At 42.7% G+C, this 20,852-nt stretch overlaps 2 protein-coding genes and 1 long non-coding RNA gene across 10 annotated transcripts in view; 2 read left to right on the forward strand and 1 right to left on the reverse strand.

The window, feature by feature from the left end:
* The window catches only part of Eif2b3 (eukaryotic translation initiation factor 2B subunit gamma), a 106,637-nt gene extending 98,567 nt beyond the window's left edge, over window positions 1–8,070 (forward strand). For all 4 annotated transcript variants that reach the window (XM_046468879.2, XM_046468880.2, XM_046468876.2 and 1 more), the window contains 2 exons: window positions 2,002–2,105; window positions 7,907–8,070. In XM_046468879.2, coding sequence (XP_046324835.1) covers window positions 2,002–2,105; window positions 7,907–7,959 — 157 coding nt within the window. In that variant the 3' untranslated portion in view covers window positions 7,960–8,070. The remainder of the gene's footprint in view (window positions 1–2,001; window positions 2,106–7,906) is intronic.
* LOC131423195 (uncharacterized) lies at window positions 1–16,828 on the reverse strand. The gene is made up of 3 exons (XR_009224292.1): window positions 16,362–16,828; window positions 15,702–15,768; window positions 1–74 (listed from the first exon to the last, which is right to left on the reverse strand). It is a non-coding gene; the product is annotated as an uncharacterized LOC131423195 (long non-coding RNA).
* The window catches only part of Ptch2 (patched 2), a 17,199-nt gene continuing 10,346 nt past the window's right edge, over window positions 14,000–20,852 (forward strand). For 2 of the 5 annotated variants that reach the window (XR_009224291.1, XM_046468874.2), the window contains exons 1-2: window positions 14,000–14,439; window positions 14,870–15,062. Coding sequence is in view for 2 of the 5 variants with exons in the window: in XM_046468874.2 (XP_046324830.1) it covers window positions 14,368–14,439; window positions 14,870–15,062 (265 nt within the window). In the remaining 3 variants the exon portion in view is untranslated. Of the gene's footprint in view, window positions 14,440–14,869; window positions 15,063–16,767; window positions 16,855–20,852 lie in introns of those variants that run through there. The other 3 variants (XR_009224290.1, XM_046468869.2, XM_046468871.2) reach the window with 3 other exon arrangements.

Consider the following 20,852-nt stretch of genomic DNA (forward strand, 5'->3'; position numbering starts at 1 on the left):
CTTACCTGCTGACTGTTTACTTCTTGTCTGGCTCCAGAACATGCATCTTTAGGCTCTTTTACTACTGCTAACACCTTGGAAAAAGAAATGAGACTTTTCAGTGATAAACTAGTAACTAGTTGCAAGCTAGCTCTGTCCCAGGAGCCTCCATCCAAGGCTTTCTTATTTCCTTATTACCCTATTTGGGGGAATTTTCCTGAAGAAGCAGGAACCTCCCTAACTGCTGACAAGATTGCTTTGTGAAGTTGGGCAAGTTAGAAAGTTAAAAGAGTCTGGAATACCAGAAAGTGCTAGAATTCCTTTTTGCATAAAAGTTTTGGCATTTGGGAAGGATCTTTTTTATTAGCCCGTGTATCAATGTTTTCAGTCTTTGGAATGTCCTCTTTCCTATTTCCCATGCCTCCATTGGGTTTCTTAAGGATTTTTACTTAGTTGGTTTGGTTCATTTTTGTTTACATTGTACTTACACCTTCCTATACTCCTTTTCCCCTCCAACTGCCCATTTTTGCCTCTTCACATTTCTGACTCAGAGATACTCAGAGTTGGGGTCTTTTCTCCTCTTAGTTTCTTTGTATTGCATTATGACTAATGTTTGGATCCTAGAGTCAGGCAGACTTGGATTAGAATCTGTCACTTAGCAGTTATGTAGTTTTGGGTAAATGGTTTACCTTCTCTAAATTTGTTACCTCCTCTGCAAAATGTGATTGCTATTTTAACTACATCAGAGATAAAAATGGTATACCCAGAATCATCTAGGAAGGTTTTTTCCCAATTAAATACATAAGGTTCCTATCCAAAACCTACTAAAATGGTTGATGGGAACTCAAAACATAGAGTGTGGTTTCATTTGTTATTTTTTACACAGCCCAGGTGATTTTTCAGATGAAATGACTGGATTTGTAAAGAAATTACTCTAATATACATTGAGTATTTATTTAGCGCAGTCCTTGGCATAGAGTAGAAATGCAGTAAACATCAGTGATGATTTTTCAAAAGGACCTTTTCTCCCACCTACCAATCTTCAGGAGCTAGGAAGCTGCTTTTAAAATATATTCAAATGCTAAGAACCACTGCTACTCTAGAGAATGTACTTTAGGATTTGGAATAATCTTTTATGAAATGAAAGCTGGTTTCTAAAATATCCTTTTTGGGACTGGAGGTGTAACTCAGTGGTAGAGTGTTAGCCTAGCATGTGTGATGCCCTGGGTTAATCCCTCAGCACTGCCCAAAAAAAAAAAAAAAGATAGATAGATCTCTACATACACACACACACACACACACACCATACACACATACACAAACATATATACATACATCATTTTCAAATTGTTAAACTTTGACAATTGCTGGGAATTTATAGGTATACGGTACCATGCTCAGCCTGACCTAGTTTTTAATTAAGGCAGGTAGTCCATTAATTCCATTTCTAAGAATTTATCTTATAAATAAGCTCATATATGTTTGTGGCTGTACTACCAAAACATTGAAAGGATATCAATATATATATTTTTTTTTATAAAAAGATATATATATCTTTATTTTTTTCTTCCTGAATGGTGAGAGCTGTGGGTAATCCATTGTTTTCCTAATTAATCCCCTAGGAAGATCCATGATTTTTGAATCTCAAGTGAAATTTGTCATATATTCTTAGCTAAGAAGCAGGAGTGATAGGTCAGCCCAAGAACCAGCCTCACCTTCTACCTGCAGATTGAAGGGGGAAGAGAATTTGAATGCTATTTAAACCCTAAAGTCTGGGGTACTCTAAAAAACTGAAATGAAAATATCTGTTCTTTTTAGGCCTTGGAGAAAGATCATTATGTGCATATTCTAATTCAAGAATTCTCTAAAGCCAAGTTCTCCCTTAGTCAGCCATTCTGTCTTCCAGTGATAACTTGACGCATGTAACCATTAACAGGACTGGTTTTGGGAGGATCCTGAACCTCCAGTGGTAAGGATGGTGATGAGAGTCCTGGGCACTCTAACTTGGCTGTTGTGTTACAGAAGCAACATCCAGGGCAGCGTCATCTGCAACAATGCTGTGATCGAGAAGGGAGCAGACATCAAGGACTGTTTGATTGGAAGTGGCCAAAGGATTGAAGCCAAAGGTAAACCAAACCCAAGCTGCAATCACAGATATGTTCTTTTCTTTGCTTTTTTTTTTTTTTTTTTTTTTTTTTTAGTGCTAGGGATCAAACCCAAGACCTTGTGCATGCTAGGCAAGCTCTCTACCACCACCACTGATGCCATTTTTTAACACTAGCAGAGATAATACAAAGTGGAGAAGATGTGGGAAACAAGCTCATACACTACAGATGGGAATAAAAATTTAAAAAGCCATCTTTGGAGAGCAATTCACATTGTTTTCAAATTGTTAAACTTTAACTTAATTCTGTTTCTAAGAATTTATCTTAAAAAAAAAAAAAAGAATTTATCTTATAAATAAGCTCATACATGTTTGTGACTGTACTACCAAAACATTGAAAGGATATCAAGGGGCTGGGATTGTGTTCAGTGGTGGAGTGCTCGCTTAGCATGCATGAGGCACTGGGTTTGATCCTCAGCACCACATAAATGTAAAATAAAGATATTGTGTCCACCGAAAACTAAAAAATAAATATTTTTAAAAAAAAGAAAGAAAGGATATCAATAAATCCAATGGCCAGATTAGCACCAGTACTTTACAATGGCTTTGGACATGAAACTGGGCCAGTAATGCAGCAAAGACTCCGAAACTACCTAGCTCTGGCCAACTGAAGTCCATGAGTGCATCATCTGACCTGGTACAGGGTTTTGTTTGTTTGTTGTTTGGGGCAGGGGTTGAGGGGCAGGTACTAGGGATTGAACCTAGAGGCAGTGGTACTCTACCAATAAGCTACATCCCCAGCCCTTCTTTATTTTTATTTTGAGACTGAGTCCGGTTAAGTTTCCAAGTTTGGCCTCAAACTTGCAATCCTCCTGCCTCACACTCCCGAATTGCTGGGATTACAGGTACACGGTACCATACTCAGCCTGACCTAGTTTTTGATTAAAGGAGGTAGTCCCTACATTCCTGGCATGGGAGAGAGTTTGCAAAATACAACACTTGAAAGCCATTCTCAACTAATTAGAGGAAATACTGTAAACTCTGCTGTTGGCTTGCTCTGCTCTGCAGAAAGACTGATAGTACCTCAGAGACATACAAAAACCAGGTAGGGGCTGGGGATGTGGCTCATGTGGTAGCACGCTCACCTGGCATGCATGAGGCACTGGGTTCAATTCTCAGCACCACATAAAAATAAAATAAAGATATTGTGTCCACTTAAAACTAAAAATAAATATTTAAAAAAAAAACAGGTGGTCAGGAAAAATTTCAGTTGTCTTTAAATGGCTGGATTTTGTTCCTGTCTGTGTGTGTGTGTGTGTGTGTGTGTGTATGTGTAGAGTGCCAGGAATAGAATTCAGGGCCTCCCAAATGCTAGGCAAGCACTCTACCACAGAGTTACACCTCCATACCTGACTGAATGTTTTTAACAAAAAGTTGACAAAACTCAAAATCAATTTTAAAAAAGGCAGATTGCTTTGGGAATTATTCCTAAACCTAAAGTAGGGTAAGATAGTGGGGTTGCTGAAGAAATAAATTCCACAAATTCTGTAGAATTCACCTCATTTTCCTTTTCTCCAGTGAACATGCCATCTTTTATTTTAAAGATGAGGTCTTGCTTAGTTGCCCAGAGTGGTCCTAAACTTTTATGTTCACATGATCCTCCTGCCTCAGGCTCCTGAGTACTAGGACTGCAGGCATACATCACAGCACCTGGCTTCCTCTTCCATTTTTTAAAGTTACATGTCTCCCTTTTGGGCTTGAGAATCCAAAAAACTTGTGATCCCAAATACTCGGGAAACTATTTGAGGATTTGAGGATTGCAAATTGGAGGCCAACCTGGGCAAAGTCATGAGACCCTATCTCAAAATTTTAAAAAGGGCTAAATGTATCTCAGAAATAGAGTGCTTCTGGTTCAGTCCTCAATATTGAAAAAAAGCAAATTCCTAGCCAGTTGCAACACTCAAGAACTATTACTATCGCTGGTTATAGTGGTACATGCTTATAATCCCAGAGACTAGGGAAGAAGAGGCAGAAGGATCACAAACAAATTCAAAACTAGCCTCAGCAAGGCCCTCAAAATAAAATATAAAAGGGACTGGAAATCAGGCTGTGGTTGTAGCTCCATGGTAGAGCGCTTGCCTAGCATATGTGAGACCCTGAGTTCAATTCTCAGCACCATATATAAATAAATAAAATAAGGTCCATTGACAACTAAAAAACATTTTTTTAAAAAAGGGGGAGCCAGGCACAGTGGCACATGCCTGTTATCCCAGCAGCTCAAGAGGCTGAGATAGGAGGATCACAAGTTCAAAGCCAGTCTCAGCAATGGCGAGGTGCTAAGCAACTCAATGAGACCCTGTCTCTAAATAAAATACAAAAATAGGTCTGAGTGATCCAGTGCCTCTGAGTTCTATCTCCAGTACCTACCCCCCCCAAAAAAAAGTAGTGTTACTATGGATGACCTTGACAAAACTATCTACTCAGATCCTCACCAACAAAGAACTTCAAAGTTCCCAATTTTCCTCATATAGAGGAATTACAGGAAAAAGTGTTCATCCTAAGAGGTAATACTGTCCCCTTTCCAAATTCTTTAACACAGTCATTATATCCATAGCAATTTTTTACACCAAAAATGTGACTCTCATAACCCAAATGTAGGCTTTGCTGCCACTTCTTAGCACTACCAAGAGAACAAATCCCACCCCCACTTTTGAATAACTTCATGCCTGCCAAGCACATACTCCACCACTGAGCTACTTCCCCAGTCCACAGGCCTTCTTATAACAACTCTGGCTTTTCTCACCCGATCACAATACTCTCAGTGATTATCTCTCAAAAAATCCTATCAGCTCAAGCAGTAGATGGCCACAACCAACAGTTAAAACCTGGAAGGTAGCCCAGTGTAGAGGCACATGCCTATAATCCTAGCAACATGGGAGGCTGAGGCAGGAGGATCACAAGTTCAAGGCCAGTCTCAGCAACTTAGTAAGGCCATCTAAAAATAAAAGGGCTGAGGATGTGGCTCAGAGGTAAAGTACTTCTGGGTTCAATCCCAAGCCCCCGACCAAAAAAAGAAAAAACCTGGAAGACTAATTGGATGCTTCATCTGAGTCTCTTCTGTCAATGATGGAACTTGGATCACTACATTATTAATCATATAATCAGTCCTTCAGCCATGAAAGCAGACCTTATTGTAGATCAAGGTCTTGATATATACATGACATAAGCCAAGTCTTCCTGGCTAGGAGAAATCCTTCCTAGTTTCCTAACAGTGCAGCTTTTCATTTGCCATATATTATTCCTTTCTGTCCCATTGATTTTTTTCCGCAATTTACCATCCTTCCTTTTAGTGTTCCTTTTGGGATTTTTCTCAACCTAATTCCAGCCTAGAGCTTTACCACTGTATTTACTGAAGCCTGCTTCCAACCCTGGCCAAGCAGAACTAGATCTGCAGGTTTCCTTCAACTTATACTATGAAATTACATCTACCCCAGCATTCTAGATACATTCTCCCCTGAATCCCAATAAGCAAGATCCTATGTGACACCCAGGCCAAGAATAGACCAGAGGAAAGAGGGGAGAGTAGGAAGGGGGGCCCTTAGAGTGTGGCAGAGAAGAAAAGGTTGTTTGCCCCAGCCAGGCACCTCTGGTCTAAAGCACTGAGGTCCAAGAAAAGTGTGAATTGAGACTGAAACTATCTTCACAACAGTCCATTGTCCCTGGCCAATAGGAAGACTGGATGAAGGAAGAGCTAAATGTGAGTGTATGTGAGGTGATGAGTCTGACTTATAGAAGAATAAAGTGTAAAAGGAGCTTTGGGAGGTACCCTAGGAAACTAGTCGAAGAAGCATTTTCTTTTTCTTTTTCTCTTTTTTAATACGTGGACACAATATTTTGTTTATTTTTATGTGGTGGGAGGATCAAACCCAGTGCCTCACATGGGCAAGGCAAGTGCTCTGCTGCTGAGCCACAACCCTAGCCCAAAGAAGCATTTTCTTTGTTCTTTTTTGTTTAGTCTTTCCTTGGATATGGAGCCTGACAGTTACTCACTAGCCCTAAAGAATTTAGCAATCTAAGCACTAACTGGGCCTCCTTCCCATCTTTATCACTAAAGGAAGCAGATGGCTATGAAAGATTAAAAGGAACATCTTCTAGAGAAGGTGTACACAAACCCAGTATTCTGATGAATTTTTTGGTTTTGTTTTTAAGAGTATTATAGTTACATATAGTAGTTGGGTTCATTTTGACAAAACCTTACGCATGTGGAATTTGATTTCAGTCTCCATTCCCCCATCCTTTCCCTTTTCTCCTCTCTCCTCCTATTCTCCTTCTTCTACTCTCCTGATCTTCTTTTCACTCACTCACTTATTTTATTTATTTGTTTATTTTTGGTACCAGGGATTGAACCCAGGGGCACTTAACTACTAAGCCACATCCCAGCCTTTTTAATTTTTTTATTCTGAGGCAGGGCCTTGTCAAGTTGTTGAGACTAGCCTCAAACTTGTGATCCTCCTGCCTCAGTCTCCCAAGTCACTGGTATTACAGGTTTGCACCAACATTCCCAGCTAACTCACTGACTTTTTTCAACAGCTCTCTTCAAAAGATGGTATTACAGTAGCCACCCTTTACCTGCAGCTTTGCTTTCCATAGTTTCAGTTATCTGCAACCAACCATAGGCCAAAAATATTAAATGGAAAACAGAAATAAATAATTCATAAGTTTTAAGGGGCTGGGGTTGTGGCTTAGCAGTATAGCACTCGCCTAGCACGTGCGAAGCGCTGGGTTTGATCCTCAGCACCACATAAAGATAAATAAATAAAGGTATTGTGTCCAACTACAACTAAAAAATAAATATTGAAAAAAAAGTTTTAAATTGCATTCTGTTCTGAGTAGCATGATGAAATCTCATGCTGTCCCACTCCATTCCACCCAGGATGAGAATCATCCCTTTGTCCAGCATATCTATGTTGTAAATACTGCATGCCTCCTCCATATGTAATAGCCATCTTGGTTATCAAATCCACTCTCAGGGTATTTCGGTGCTTGTATTCAAGTTGTACTTACCAAGTAGCCTAATTCTATGGCACAATGCCTGTGTCTTTCACCTCACTCATCCTATCATGTATGCATTGTATCATCTCATATCATCTTAGGAAAAATGGTGAATACAGTAGAATAAGATATTTTGAAACGGAGCTACATTCATATACCTTTATTATTATAATATGTTATTATAATAGTTCCACTTTATTGTTAATTGTTAAATAATTTATTGTTAATTTACTGTGCCTAATTTTTAAATTAAACTTTATCCTGTGTATATACACATATATATAGGAAAAAACATATAAAGATTTGGTGCTGTCTGCAATTTCAGGCATCCATGGAAGAATGAAGTATCTCATTTATCATTTTAGCCTCATTTCTTCTCTTTTCTTTCCTCTTATTTTCCCTATCCTCTGTCCACACCACAGTATTTTGTGTTCCCCATTCTCACATTCCTATGTCTTTGCCTATGCAGTTCCAACAGCCTAGAATATCTTCCCTTTGACCACTGCCTGAAAAACCTTTGTTCATCCTTTAAGATCCAGTTCTAGGTCTCCTACTTATGCTTCCCAAAGGCAAGTATATAGTTAGTCCCATCCTTCTGTGTGGGAAGATGCTATCTCTTTCATAGCCCCTTTGGCATGTTGCAGTTCTAAGAGCTTCTCAAGAACAGAACCACAATCAAATGTTTGTGAACACAAAATTAGAAACAATTGGATTTAAAATGACATCTTTTGCTGCCAGTTCTCAGAAAAACCCTTTCCTTTTCTTTTGTAGCTAAACGAATGAACGAGGTGATCGTGGGGAATGACCAGCTAATGGAAATCTGAGTTCTGAGCAAGTCAAATTTCTTCCTTTTGGCCCCCAAAACTCCAGATGTTGGCTGGCCCATTTGTTTGACTTTATATTTATTTCCTAATAAAGAAGGGCTTCCAAAGACATGCTGGAGAGTTGTGGAGCAGTCCTAGGCTCTGTGTCATGTTGTCTCCAGGTATTCACAGTGCGAGTTCACGGGTCATGTTTAAACACCATCTAGAGGAAGTGTGTGAACAGAATAGCCACAGTAGCCTAACTCTTGTACCAAAGTTATCAACTAGGGGAGCACCTGTACAGTAAAAAAGCTCCTATTAGTGCAACTTTCTGACTGGCCAACCCAGCCCAGTCCATAAAGCAACTTCCACCTAAAAAGAGATGGAACTACTTCAGTCTCTGACCCTAATCACTCTTTCTAGACCCATAGGCCTAGTGGATGGCAGTACCTCCCCTGACCATCAGCCTAGGACTTACTGTCTTGCTTCAATACCTGCCACACAGATTCCCAGCATCTGCCACCACCCTGCTCACCCCCATTCATTCACTCCAACCCTCCCAGCCTCAACTATTGTCTCTTGGAGGCTCTTAAAGCAAGAAGGAGAGCAGACCTTGCCTAGACAGCTAGCCTATCCCCAGTGGTTGTCATCGAGGCAGAAGCATGGACATCCATGACATGAGCCAAGCCAGATCCCTTTCCACCTCCCATTGGTGAGGTCTGCTCAGCCTGGTAAGGAAGAGCCTGTAACTAATATCGTGGTTTGAAATTCTCCCTGCCTGATCTCCAGCTGCACTCCTTTATGTCCTAATTATATAGATATTCCTGCCTCAGATAATGAAGAAATGTGATTTCTATATTCATAGCCCTCTGGAGTCCAAGCCACACTTCCATCAGCCAGTCCTGCTCCTAAACATAAGTACACTCTGCTCTTGTCTCTCCCTGCACCGCTTTTCCAACCTGCAGGTGTTTGGTGGAAGATAAAAGTGGCTCCTCGGGTGATATTTCACCTCCTAGAATTATCAAAGTAAAGGTTTCTCTTGATGTCCTCACTGTGGGTGGCAGTAATTATAAAGATTGGTTTGAAATACTGGTTTCTACATTACTTAAAAAATATCAAGGCTCTCAAGTTCACTTGAGTAATCTTGCCTGGTCTTAGTGTTGTTTCTCATTGAACTTGTGAGAGACTAGACCAGCATTCCTACCCTGGGGGAGCTCCACCTCCATCGGCCTTCTTGGGAGCTCCAGAGCTGCACATTCCTCTCCCTGGTTAAGACAAGGTTCCTGAAAGATTGCCCTAATCAGACAGGAGCTGAAATGGCCTAGCAGAAGTGGCTAAAACCAGTAGGACTAAGGGAGATATCGGGATAAAGAGCTGAAGTGGTGCCCAAAATGGTCACTTTTGGAACTGAAATGAAATTTGTTGGCCCTGATGGTGCTGAAGACAGAGTCCTGGACTGGGTGGAAGAAGACTTGGCCTTTGTAATGTTTTTTATTTTAGCTACATCACTGCCTTTCTTTTGACCCTGAGTTTCCCCATCTGTAAAAGGAGAGATGTGCAATGGGAAGGCCCTTCCCATTCTCAGGTTTTGTCTCCTTTCTCAGATCTTTCTGACTATTAGGGTCTGGGAAGCCCAAGAGGTCAGAAAACTTCTCCTTGATCACAGAAAGGGGGTGGAGCTGGATAGGTTTGGAGGAAGAGTTGGGTAGAAGAACTGTCCCAGAGCCCTGCTATGCCCCTTTCTGTCCTTCCCCACTGATCCCTTTGAACCCCTGACAGGGAGATAGACGAACACCTTTCCCCTGCCTTCCTATTGCACAATTCCATTAAGCAGTCCCTGCATCAAGGAAATAAGGGAACTGGAGCAGAGAAGGTAAGAGTTCCCAGAGGAAGGCCTCACTGAGTCTGAGTCCCAGCTGGGAGCAGCCCCCAACTCAGGACACTGACATTCCCTGACAACTCCAGGATGCTTTGATTTTTCTTTTTGCTCTACTAGTCTGCTGCAGACAGGGATTTTTGTTTCCTTTTGGTAGCAGCTACAGAGAGGTTGTGTCTGTAATATAGGGAGCAACTGAATGTTCACTGGCTGGCCAGCCAGGCAGGTAGAAGAGTTGATAGGGTCTGCCCTGCCTCTCCCAGCAATGCTTGATGAAGGAAGTGGAGGAAAAAAGGATCAAGGGGGCCTTCAGTACTCAGGGAGTACTCTGAAGAGGTGCTGAGAAACAGTCCTGAGAACTTGCCAACAGACAAAATGTGTGGCTACTACTGCAGGAACTCTCTTCCCCTTAATACTTCATCCCTGCCTGCTGGCAAGAGCTCCCTGAGCCTATAAGGAGACTGACTGCAGCTATTGCTCTCCAGATTTTTTTCGAAGGCCAGAGGCTGAACTTCCCAGTCCTTCAATGCATCCCCATCCCTTCAATGCATCCCAGGTAGAGAAAAGGCCTATTGTGTTTAGCATAGCCCCAAGATCAATCTAGGGACCTGCATAGCTTAATTTAGAGGCTGTTTCTATTTCAGGACAGTTACAGGATATACTTTATTTGTCCATAGCCATCATCTTCCCTAAGAAATTACATAATCAGAGCTTTGTGTGCTGTCTTCTAAATAGTTAAATATAAACCTGGCATGCAGCTTCCAGCACTTGGGAAGCTGAGGCAGAAGGATCACTTGAGCCTAGGAGTTGAAGACTAGACTGAAGACCTTAGCTAAGACCTCCACCCTAGCTCAAACAAAGCAAACTAAAACACTAAATAGTTAAATGTGTCTGAGGGAGAGGGAGAGGTACAGGAAAGACCACCCAGAAAGAAGGTCTAGAAAGCTTAGCTATGATGAATGAAGCTAGCTAGGAGGGAAAGAGGCTGGGCAGAGAACACATTCTATTAGAGGCCAGGATGACTTGTCCTTGGCCTGAACTGTCTTCCACCACCCAGAGGGATTGCATCAGGGTTCTTCCATGGAAAATGAGGAGTTGATGCTTTGGCTCATCACCTCTCTCCCCCATACTCAAGGTGAAGGGTCATTTGCTGATCTCTTTATTAGCCTCTGGCACCCAAGATTTGATAGATGCTATTGTCTTGAAGGGAGTGGGCATGTATTCCCAGGCTTGGCCCCTAATGTAATGGGTGGGTATGGGAGTAGCCCAGAGCCACTGCTTTCCTCCTCTACATATCAGGCTCATTCACTCTGCCTGTCCCAGATAACAGAAGCCACCAAAAACAGGGTAAATGAGAAACCTGGGGGAATGCCAAGGAATGAAATCCTGCCCTGGCTCTCTGTAATTCCCACACGGACCTTCCCCTAAAGCTAGACTGGTCACTTTCCTCAACACTGCATGTGAGAATGTACTCCACCTCATTTTTCCTGTCACTTGTCTTTGGCCATATATCTTATCTCACTTAATCCTTATGTCAGTGTCATAGATAATTTGACTTTCCCAAGATCTCACAGCCAGTAAATGAAAGATTCAGACCTTGAACCATGTTTTTTCCTTTTAGATTCTGTCATCTCCCACCTTTCCTGCAGTTTTTCTCACTTCTGATAAACTTCCTCAGTACCTCAGCACACACACAGTGGTTCCCCTCTTGGTCTCTGTTCTCCCCTCAGCCTATAAACTCCATTTTTAAAGATTTTAAAAATAAAACAGATACCCTACAACCTCTAGACCTCCACAAAGGGTTTAAACACACAAAAGACCCCAAGACTTATTTGTCTCATGAATCAGTAATTAGATTTAATCCTCGGTAATAAATAAATAATTTGATTAAATTGCTTCTATCCTTTGTTATTCTTCAGAAACTGTCTCTGGTTTGGGCCCAAGACACACATATCCTCATCCAGTGGAAGTGACAGTGAAGTAAGCCCACTCAATGGGAAGCAGGTTGCCTGCAGAGGGGAAAGAGGAGTTTCTTTATTCCTCCTGTTATTTACCTGAGGTCTCTGGCTTTAACTGTACCTGAGCTCAGCTGCATTCAGGAAATCATTTTGTTGAGAGAAAGAAAGGTTATTTTGGAGCTTGCCACAGCCAGAGGGGACTAAGCTTTACTGAGGTTGGAACTGCAGACCTGCTTGTCTCACATTATTCTTTGGACTGATTGGCAAGAGATTTTCTCAGTAGGCAGGCCCTGCCTTGGAATCATCCATTAAAATGCTGGACTTTCTTTATATACAGAGTTACAAAAAAATGGTGCTGTGAATGGATAATTATGAATGTAATACACTCCACTATTGTCATGTATATAAGAAATAAAAAAGAAAATTTAAAAAAGAAGTGCTGGACTTTGCCACAATTGTTAGTGGTAGAAGCAGAATAAGTTCCAAGGCCCAGGTGTTTCAAATCTATTTCTCCATGGACTTTATGTCTTGCAGAGTCTGGTAAGAAGGAAGATCTCAAGAGCTGCTTAAAGAAAAGCAGGTCTTCTCTAAGTCCCAGTGACATCCATTGCTAATCTTAGGCCATTCACTGTCTTTAACTACAGCCCCAAGGCAATATAGGGACCTGTAGCCTAGTTTAGACTGTTTGTGTTTCCAGAAATTTGCTAGGAGTATAGAGTGGGACCCACTCCTCTATGACAGGGAGGAAGAAAATACTGTGCACATATTCAGTTACCACTTGGCCAACAGTATTGTATACAATAGTTCCTCCCCATTTTGCTGGATGAATGGACAAATGGAAGCAGCAAACTTGTTAGGTATTCACCCCCTCGACCTGAAGTTTCTCTTTCCCTAGAACTGAGGTTCAGAAGAGGTGTTCACACAAATTTCCAAAAAGTAGATTGGCAGTGTACAGCAAGATCATGAAAACGTTCATACTTTTTGACCCAAACAACTTTATTTCTGGGTATATGTCCTCAGGACATTCTGCAAATGATTGTTACAATGACTGTAGTAACATGAAATGTTTATGATGTAATGATAAAAAAAAAAAAAGTCTGGGACTGGGGATATGGCTCAAGTAGTAGCATGCTCGCCTGGCATGCATGAGGCGCTGGTCCCATCCTCAGCACCACATAAAAATAAAATAAAGATATATATTAAAAAAAAAAAAAAAAGTCTGGAAGAATTGACCAAGAACTTGGCTAGAGATAATAGTACTTGTGCTAGAATAATGAATTTATTACAGATTTTTTTCTCTTTCCCAAACTTTACATATTGGAATATTGATTTTTATTCTACTTTGCCACTCAGGGTTAATTGGTCAGGAACCCAACAGAAACAGCACACTGAGATGAGATAGTTAGAGGAAATACTTCCTCTTCCCCTGTTTCCAGTCCTTGACACCCTGGTTTATTCAACTCTCAATGATTCATTCAATGATTATTGAGCACCTATTTACTGTCTAGTGAGGAAAGCAGACTTTCAAGTACTGTACATAAAATATTTCACCATAAATGCAATAACACATATACATTGAGTGTTATGAGGAACACAAAGAAGCAATTATCTGCCAGGGAGGGAGATGTGACAAGGAAGGCTTCAAAGAGGTTAATTGGTTCAAGTTGTTTTGAAGATAATCTGCCAAGACAAAAGGACCACATGTACAAAGGCAAGAACGCTTGGAACATCATGATGTGTTTAGGAAATTATAGGTGACTTTTCAGAGCTAGAGGGAACACTGGATGGGTGAGAGGTAGCACCTATGAGGAAAAAAAAAAAAAAAAAAGCTATAATGTATACAGGGCCCTGTGCTTCAAGCAGACCTTATGCTTTTGGAGCTGTCATCAAATTTGCATTTTAAATGTCTCTGGCTTCCGTGGCGGGTGTACTGAAGGGAGCAAGAACGAAAGCTGGGAAGAATAAAAAGAAGTCTTTGGGGTTTGGCCGGATCGGGAAGAAAGTGTGGTGCTAACTGGGCCAGCAGACGCTCTTTCTCAGCCCCCGCCTCTCCTGAATTTAGCTTACCCGCTCCCGGGTCTCCCTCCCTTCTCCTCCCCGAGGGCCCCGCGGGCGGGCGCGGCAAGGCCTGGGGTGGCCCTGCCTGGGTGGTCTCCTGCCCCGCCCCCTGCGGCGCCGTTACCTAGCAGCGGATCCGGCTGCTCCGCTCCGGGTGATTTGCCTGCCCCTCAGCCAATGGGAGGGCGTCGCCCCGGCCCGCTCCCTTTTTCTGGGACTCCAGCCGCCTTCCCGGCACTGCAGTCGCCTCCTAGAGCTGCGAGGTGCTGCTCAGAGGCCCGCCAGTTCCACCTACACGCGAACCCACTTCGGCGGTCCAGAGTGCCTTCTCGCCGCGCCCCGGGCCCGCACAGCCCCCCGCTCCCCCTCTCACAGCCGCCCCTGCACATTTGCACCCCACAGTGTCACCCACGCCTGCGCCCTCGCGACCCCACTGAAGCCCCACAAGGGGTCCCGCGGTACAGGGGGCCAGGCTAGCCTATGGGAGCGCCGAAATAACACAGGTTGGGGGCGTCCGCGCCCCCCATCCCCGCCAGCATGGCTCAGCCACTGCCTCCCCGAGAACTGCCACCTGGCTACACACCCCCGTCTCGACCCGCAACACCTCAGGTGAGTAGAGGGGAAACGAAGAAGGAAGGGTGGGGTCTTATGTCACCGGGGCCTCTGCAGGGTGTGATGGCTTTAAATGTGTCGTTTGGTGTTCCTGTTTGAAGACAGGTGAGAGCTAGCATAGCTGTGCAAGTTGTATGTATGTGTGGGTTTAACCTCTGTGTCCACATGACAGCAGGTGTGTGTGTGTGTGTGTGTGTGTGTGTGTGTGTCCTATTTTCAGAAAATGGGTCTGTGCCTTCCTTCCTCAGGTGTTGTGGGAAGGTAGAGGGGAATAGCGTTAAATCTTACAATCTAAGCCTATGTCTGCAGGTGCTCCCTGCCCTACCTCAAGAAGCATGGGCTTGGCAGAGGGTGTATACAGGGAGAGAAGGGAAGGCTTTCTTGCTGTTACAGTGACACCTGACTGACCCTTCTCTTTCTGTCCCAGATCCTAGCTGGGAGCCTGAAGGCTCCACTCTGGCTTCGTGCTTACTTCCAGGGCCTGCTCTTCTCTCTGGGCTGTGGGATCCAGAAACACTGTGGCAAAGTGCTCTTCCTAGGATTGTTGGCCTTTGGGGCCCTGGCACTGGGTCTCCGCGTGGCCGTTATTGAGACAGACCTAGAACAGCTCTGGGTGGAAGGTGAGTTATGGACACTAGCTATAGCTGCTTGGGCACATTAAGCCCAGGACAAGAACAGGGCAAGGAGCTGGCCACTGAGCCCTAGCAGGCCTGGCCAAAGATCTAGAGGGGAATCTATGGCCCAGAGTCTGTACACCTGGGCATGTTGGAGCACCTGTACCATAACTACAGGTGATAGCATCCTTTAATGTGTATGTTGAATTCGTTTATCTGTGATTATATGTATTTATTTAGCATTTTTTGTCAACCTTCTCTGTGTATATTTTTATGGTATAACAGCAACTAGAATAAGACCCATCTTTCAGTATTAAGGAAAATAAAATATGTGCTAGGATAACTATGTAATAAAAGCAGGATATGATTATGATGTGTAAGAGAAGGCAGAGAAGCCAGGCATGGTGGCACACACCTGTAATCCTAGCAACTTGGGAGACTGAGGCCACCTGAGCAACTTGGTAAGACCCTGCCTCAAAATAAAATTTTAAAAAAGGTCTGTGGATGCAGTTCAGTAGTAGAGCACTTTCTCAGCATGCTAGGTCAGGGTTCAGTCCCCAGCACAGCCAAAAACAAACAAACACACAAAGCAGAGAGAGGTGACTTCTGACTAGGAAAGTTAGGACTATAGTTCCAGCTACTCACGATGCTGAGGCAGGAAGATTGCTTAAGCCCAGAAATTCAAGGCCACTCAGGGGAACATAATGAAACCCTGTCACAAAAAAAAAAAAGAAAGAGATAAAGAAAGAAAATTTTGGACCAGAAGTCTGGGAAACTGAATAAACCATCTGGCAAGCCTCTGGGGAAAGGGGTCATGCACCCAGGGATCCTGCAACTAGTAAGTAGAGAAGCAGGGCAGACTCTACTTTGAAGTTAGACGGGATCAAATCCTCACTTTCTAATGGAAGCATTAGTAAAAGTAACTTCTTATTAATATTTTTAGCATGAGACCTGGTTTTGGGACAGCCCTTTGACAGAGTTCAATTTTGCTCTGTTCTTCCCTGGGAAATTTGTATTTGTGGGCTACTCTAGACCTCTCTCAGCCCTGGCCTATGCTCAAGGGCAGGGCCCAGGTTGAAGTCTCACACCCTTGAGTTATTTCAAATGCTGGCAAGTCCTAGGATCCAGAGCAGATGTTTCTTAGAGTCTGCCTGCCTGTTGGTCTCCCACACCCCACCCCACCCTACCTCTTTCCTCTGCAGATTCTCATACACTCATGCTTTAGGCCAGCCCTGGGGTCCAGAGCAGATGTTTCTTTCTGCCTGCCTGCCCCCAGCCCCAAAATAAACATGCACATACACATACCTCCACTCAAATCACCGCTGCCTGGGTGGTCCCAAATGACTTGGATTTCCTGCCACAACTGAGGCAGTTTCCCTTTCCTTCCTCTTTCTCTGTTCCCCTGATCTTCTCCATCTAAACACTGCTTGAATTTCCAAGTTTCATTATCCTCTCTTCTGCCCTCCAGCACAGGAAGGGATAGACACCACCAGTTTTTATAAAAGCATGGTAGCCAATTCCTAGACCCTTTTTTCCCCAGCCCTTTTTATTTTTTTATTTTGAGACATGGTCTCCCTGTGTTACTTAGGGTCTTGCTAAGTTGCTGAGGCTGACCTCAAACTTGTATTTCTCCTACCTGAGCCTCTCAAGTAGCTGGGATTACAGGCATGCAGCGCTATGCCCAGCCTTAAACTGTTTTCCCTTATTACAGATATCACTCCGTCCTGTGTTGGTTGAGGGTGAGGTAAAAGCAGGATATTGGCTATCAGAGTTCAAGGTTCTCCCCAGTTTTGCCATGGTGAGACTTGGAATTTGACTTGTTTGCCTTTCCTGAACAACTTACTTTCTTTTTTTCTTTTAGAATGGCCCCTGGGCCTTGTGCATGCTAAATAAGTGCTCTACCACTGAGCTACACCCCTAGCCCTGGTTAACCTTAAAACCAAAAGGCTCAGAGGAAGATAGTTCTCTAAAATAAAAAATCACAGCATGTAGGCCAAATTATATTTACTGGAATGAGACAGAGATAGTTTGAAATTGGAGCTATTCTTAAAGATAAGAAATAGGGGGCTGGGGTTCTGGCTCAGTGGTAAAATGCTCACCAAGCATGTGTGAGGCACTGGGTTCGATCCTCAGCACCAAATAAAAATGAAATAAAGATATTGTATGTCCACCTACAACTAAAAAATAAATATTAAAAAAAAAAGATAAAAAATAGGGCTGGAGGTATAACTCAGTGGTAGAGCAGTTGCTTTGTATGTTTCAGGTCTTGTGTTAGATCCTCAGCACTGCCAAAAGAAAGCAAAGAAGGGGCTGAGGATATAGCTCAGTTGGTAGAGTGCTTGCCTTGCATGCATAAGGCCCTGGGTTCAATTCCCAGCACCAAAAAAAAAAAAAAATGCAGAGAGAGGATAAGGAATATACAGCTACTCACGAAAGCAGGGCCTGCCTATGTATCAATTGATAGAACCACCATCCATCCACTCAAGCATCTACAGCTAAATCCTTAAGAGTCTGCATCAGTTCTCACTCACCTAAATTTAACGATTTGGTTACAAAATTCTTCCCTTTTAACCACTGTCACAACAAACCCATCCTTCCTACCCTTGTGGTCACTACTCTGGTTGAGACCTTTCTCAGTCTCCTGCAAAAAACACTCCTAGAATATTCATTTAGAATATTTTTAGCCACATGAAAGAATGAAAAGAAAGGAAGACAGGTGAGGGGGAAGGAGGGAGAGAGGAAGAAGATTGATCCTCTGTAATAGGAAGTCTGGCAGTAGAGAAGTTCCAGGATGGTTAATCCAGCAGCCCAAGGACATCAGCAAGGACCCAGGTTCTTTCTATCTTTCTCTGTGCTATCTTCCGATCCTTAGACTTTTGTCCTCAGGCGATATTATCCCAAGGTGGTTTCTGCAGTGTAAGAAAAGGAAGTCACCTCTCTTGCATCCCTTTTTAAAGTGAGGGGAAATTTTACCACAAGCCTCAATAGCTGATCTTCCATTGGGGTTCTTTGGCAAAAACTGTACCTAAATGCTCCATTTGGCAAAGGCAACAGAATTATGTGATTGGCTTCTAAGACTACCAGGTTTCACCCTCTGATGCTGGAGAGGAGTCAAAGGCCTTTCAGAAATGGCCAGTTAAACCAATCTGTTAGAAAGGAGAAAGGCAGCCAGATGTGGTGTCACATGCCTGTAATCCCAGAGGCTTGGGAGACTGAGGTGGGAGGATCACAAGTTCCAAGCTAGCCTCAGCAACTTAGCGAGTAAGCAACCTAGTGAGACCCTGTCTCAAAATAAAATAAAATAAAAAGGGCTGGGGATGTGACTCAGTGATTAATCATGCTTGAGTTCAATCCCTAGCACACACAAAAAAGAAAAAAAAAAGAAAGAAAGAAAAGGAAAGAGAAAGGAAGGTAGAAGATTTGTCAACCTCACCTTCATATCTGCCTCCACACCGCCCTTGTGTTGTGTCTAGATCTGACCAAGTCAGTACCCTGCTTAGAGCCCTTCCATCAATTTCTATCAGATTCTGTAAAGTCTCTAGAATCAAATATAAGCCCCATAGCACACATTCTAGGCCCTCTTGAGCATTGTCGCCGGCTCCTCCCTAACAATATAGAAACTCTAAGCCTTTGACAATTCTCTGAATATTCTGGGTCCCGAACACCTTTTCCTGACTTCTTCCCTGGGCCAATTCTTATTTGTTAGGTGATGAAAAAGTCAGATCATCTCACATCTCTGCTCAAAACCTACTATGATTCCCATTTCACTCAAAGAAAGTCTTGAGTCCCTACAACAGCTCACTGCCCTTACGTGTGAAATTTCTGGGCCAGAAATTATGAGAATAAATATTGCAATATTGCTTTCCTCCAAATAGGATACCAAATTATACTCCCACGGTAGACACCTATAAGCCAGAAATAATTGCCATCATTTTTTTAATTTTTAGCAGATTTCAGTGGTGCACACCTGTACTCCCAGGAACTAGGGAGGCTGAAGCAGGAAGATTGCAAGTTTGAGGCCAGCTTTGGCAATTTAGTGAGACCCTGTCCTAATTTCTTTTTTTTTTTTTTTTTTTGTACCAGGAACTGAACTCAGGGGCACTGAGCCACGTCCCTAGCCCATTTTTGTATTTTATTTAGAAACAGGGTCTTGCTGAGTTGCTTGGGGCCTCATTATGTTGCTAAGACTGGTTTTAAACTTACAATGCTCCTGCCTCCACCTCCAGAGCTGCTGGAATTACAAACATGTGCCACCTGGCTCAATTTTTTTTTTTTTTAAAGGGTTGGCGGGGCTGGTGATGTGGCTGAAGCCGTAGCGTGCTCGCCTGGCAATGCGTGCTGCCCAGGTTTGATCCTCAGCACCACATACAAACAAAGATGTTGTGTCCGCCGAAAACTAAAAAATAAATATCAAAAAATTCTCTCTTTAAAAAAAAAAATAAACACCAAAAAGAAAAGGGTTGGTAATATGGCTTAGTGACAAAACACCCCTGGGATCCATCTCCAGGGCCACAAAGGAAAATAAATATATATATAAAATGGTAGATAGTTACTTGTTGCTGTTTAAACTTATAGGATTACCTACCAGATAGACTCCTTTTCCATGTTGGTTAACCAGTTATGTTTTCCCTTTGGTGAAGGTGCAAAAGTTTTTACCAAGCTTACTATTGATTTTGATATCCTCCTTCCCCTATTCTCCTGTTTCCTCTGTACTTACTCATAATCTTTTCTTTTTCTCTAGTTTTTTCTCATTTTTTTTTTCACTTTTGGCAATTATTGAATAACAACTCCACATCTGCACATACCATGAGCCAGGCAATTTCCTAAGTGCTTTTCCTGTATTGATTCTAAACTTACTGAGAGAGAGGCATTGTTCCCATTTTGCAGATAAGTAAATTGAGACTCAGAATAAGTAATTTGTCCAAGACACAGAATAAGTGTTGGAGCCAGGACTCAAAACCAAGTCTTCTGTACAATGGATGTACAGAAGAAAACAAAGGCTCTATTTAATACATCCTTGTTCTGATCAATACATCCTAGTTCATCTGTCCTCATATCTATCCCTTGTCAGCTGAGGTTTATATTTTCCTCTTCCTCACCCACCACCCCACCAAGAATTTATTGGTCTCACTATATATTTTTAAATGACAGTGTTTCTTTCTTTTACATTCTTATGGTTATGTCTGGTCCACAATGATACAATCTCCTGAGTGAGGAGATTATATGGGTTTGAAAAAGAGATTAGGGTTGGGTACAGTGGCACACATCTGTAATCCCAGCAGCTCAGAAGGCTGAGGCAGGAGGATTGCAAGTTCAAAGCCAGCCTCAGCAAAGCAAAAAACTAAGCAACTCAGCAAGACTGTGTCTCTAAATAAAATACAAAATAGGGCTGGAGATGTGGCTCAGTGGCTGAGCTCAATCCCCAGTACCACCCCGCAAAAAGAGAGAGAGAGAGAGATTGGGAAACTAGAGATGAGTGGTGCATATCTATAATACCAACTACCTGGGAGGCTGAGGCAGAAAAATTGCTTAAGTCCAGGGAATCAAGACAGCTGGGCAACATAGTGAGACCCTATCTCTCAAAAGAAAAAAGAAAGAGATAGAGATTGGGGACTATGATAATCCTCAATGAGACTAGAGTCTCAGAGAAGCAGCCATGTATTGGTCCCAGGAATAGGAGCAACCAGCAAAAAGAGACCCCCAGACAAGTGGAAGCAGAAGTAGGTCTGAGACCAGAACAAGTCCACAAAACTCCTAGGTTGTGGCCCTCATCTTCCTCCAAGTCATAGTTAGGTT

Source organism: Marmota monax, unplaced genomic scaffold (genome assembly GCF_021218885.2).
Source record: "Marmota monax isolate L192 unplaced genomic scaffold, Marmota_monax_Labrador192_F-V1.1 WCK01_AAM20220418_F8-fsc00008, whole genome shotgun sequence".
NCBI classification, from domain to species: Eukaryota; Metazoa; Chordata; class Mammalia; order Rodentia; family Sciuridae; genus Marmota; species Marmota monax.